We start from the raw sequence: 2489 nt of genomic DNA, 5'->3' as shown, positions 1-2489 counted from the left end.
AATAGAGGGTGAAGTATGTGGCGTATAACGGGCTTTTCACCTGTTTCAGCGACATTTGCGCCGATATAGTCAACAATATGTGAACATTCTCGGGCCCACATGGGAAGTGGGCAATTTCTGTGGTGCATACATGAAGGTGCAGGTCTATAGAGCGTGCTAGGAAGAGTTTTGGCCCAATCCTACTGATGCCGCACTTGATACATTACGCACGGCGTGCTCCTTTCTGGTCGCTGCCTGTCGCATTGGGTCCGACGCACGTGTGCTGGTGGCAGTACGCACTATGCTCTCCAGCAGTTCGATCCACTCATGCTTGGAAACACTTAGACCCTTCAAGTACATGTGCTTACATGTGCCAATGCATCTTAGTGCTCACCATCATCTGCATTTGGATTGTAGGGCACTGGTCCAAGAATTGACACCTCTGCAAAGCCTCAAGCAGATTGACGTGACTGGATACCACATCACAAGGTATGGAGCTGAAGCAGTTGTTTCTTATTTTGCGCTTGTACACGGACACAACATGTATGGTTAGCCTCACATGAATATTTATACGTATTTACTGATTTAAGTTTGAATGATGTTTAAATGGTTCTGTTCTGTGTGAAGGGATGTAGAGGTGTGCTCATCATATTTTGTGCTTGACCGTTTGCCCGGTGAACCATAAGAACTCTTATAGTACTGTACCTGCATGATATGTTTTTTTTGCTTGCATCTTTTCGGACCGCTGATGAATCTCCGTGCTTGGCATCCAAATACGGCAATTGTGTATCATACGAATGCTTTATACCCCCATATTTATTTGGGAATATAGTTTGAGTGCTAAGGTGTTACCTGCAAGGATCTCTTCGTCATGGATTTTATTCTTGATCTGCAACCGATAATTGCACCCAGAGAGACGGAATACAGTAATGATCCGCACATGATACCTGCATTCTTTGCACGGCTTCGTGGTAAGAAGTGACTGATGATTTATGGCTCATGAACTCGTTGGCATGATTGTTCGAGACATCTCTCGGTGCCATTCTGAGCTCCAATCACGCCGAGACTCAGAGGCTCGGAATGCACACTACAGTTGGTCACATGCCGCATGCATGCCTGAAACGAATTATGCGGCAATCAGCCATCGGTCATCGTTATATATAGAGTGACTGTTCATCTACAGCTGATTGAACACTACATTCAATTGTACTAATTGTTCCGGTGTATCGAACCTTTTGCACTATCTGCAGTGATCTGACGGAACATCCGCGCGAGCAGGTCCGACAAGCCTTGGTCAAAGCACTGCCGAAGACAACAATCAGTGCCCTTGGAAGCTGTACTGATCGAGTCCACCCGGACGAATTCTGGTATGCACAGAGCTGTGGAAATGTGGGTTCTGTTGAACCATATAGCAATATCTGGATTTTAAAATTTCAGGAAAAGGGCGCGTGGGGGGGGGGAAATTTTAGTTGGGCATTGGTTTGCGCTGTATCAATTGAGGAACAAGGCTCAATGGTATGCTTGTATCTGCATGTAGACATTTTGTGGAAGTAAACTCTATACATATGCATTTGTAGATATGCATCTTCATCGCAGACATACATGCGCGCATTATCCGGATCTCAATATTTTCAGTTGTATATGTTAACTACATACGCGTGAACCAATTCGCTGTCTACTGCGCTGGCATTCCATATCAATTTATACGTGATCGGTATTGCATGTCCTTCCTATTGAATATGATCATGCTATATGCCGCAATAACTCGCACCGGCGTCATTTTCAAAGTTCTATACATGTGCTTGATCACACTCCACATCCAGGTAATGGAGCGTCCACACCACTCCTGTTTTTCTATCTCTACTATGGCTGCAATGTCGATCACCGCATAGACGACAGCTACCGCGATCTCAGCCATGTGCCTAGATATATCGTTGTGTTAAGTTGCCTGCCTGACGGGTATTGCTCCCAATGCCTGGTAAATCATCCCAATCGCGTGGCAGTTTGTGGCCATTGGTGCATTGAATGTATCGATGGAAGTGCAAGGGTACCGACAGCACCCATATGACTATTTCGCAGGCGAATGATTTTCATTGCTTCAGAAGAGAATAATTATATTTTACTTATACTAAAGCAATCCAACGTGGATATTAAATGAATACCATTTCTCCACGCATAGAATCATGTCTCTCACTTCACAAGCAAGCGTACTTTTGAAAAATAAGTTTTCAATATAAACTGAAGTTGTATATTATATCTAGAAAGAACTATAAATCGGGTTTGTACTGTGTGAGAATTTATAATATTATGAAATCTTTAACTGGCTGTAGTATTTCTAAGGGTGTGCAGTGTAAATTCAGTATCTAGATATCTACCTCCATCTTGACACCGTTGTACAAGAAAGCTCGCACGTACACGACGTAGTATTAAATGAAATCAGAAGTTCTGTGTATTGTGCAATAGGCAGTACACTAGGGTCCAAGATTAGTACAAATATAAAAGCGCGACGT

The 2489-nt window shown here is 43.4% G+C and overlaps 1 protein-coding gene across 1 annotated transcript in view; it reads left to right on the top strand.

Moving 5' to 3' along the window:
• SARC_07867 (hypothetical protein) overlaps positions 1-2127 on the top strand; it is a gene marked incomplete at its 5' end in the record, with an annotated part of 8422 nt that extends 6295 nt beyond the window's left edge. Inside the window, 3 exons of the mRNA XM_014298167.1 lie at positions 397-468; positions 1230-1346; positions 1803-2127. Coding sequence (XP_014153642.1) covers positions 397-468; positions 1230-1346; positions 1803-1806 — 193 coding nt within the window. The 3' untranslated portion in view covers positions 1807-2127. The remainder of the gene's footprint in view (positions 1-396; positions 469-1229; positions 1347-1802) is intronic.
• Between the last annotated feature and the right edge of the window lie 362 nt (positions 2128-2489).

This window comes from Sphaeroforma arctica (genome assembly GCF_001186125.1).
Source record: "Sphaeroforma arctica JP610 unplaced genomic scaffold supercont1.656, whole genome shotgun sequence".
NCBI lineage: Eukaryota > Ichthyosporea > Ichthyophonida > Sphaeroforma > Sphaeroforma arctica.
The sequence above is the reverse complement of the archived record's forward strand: the minus strand, read 5'-3'. Positions and strand labels throughout refer to the sequence as shown.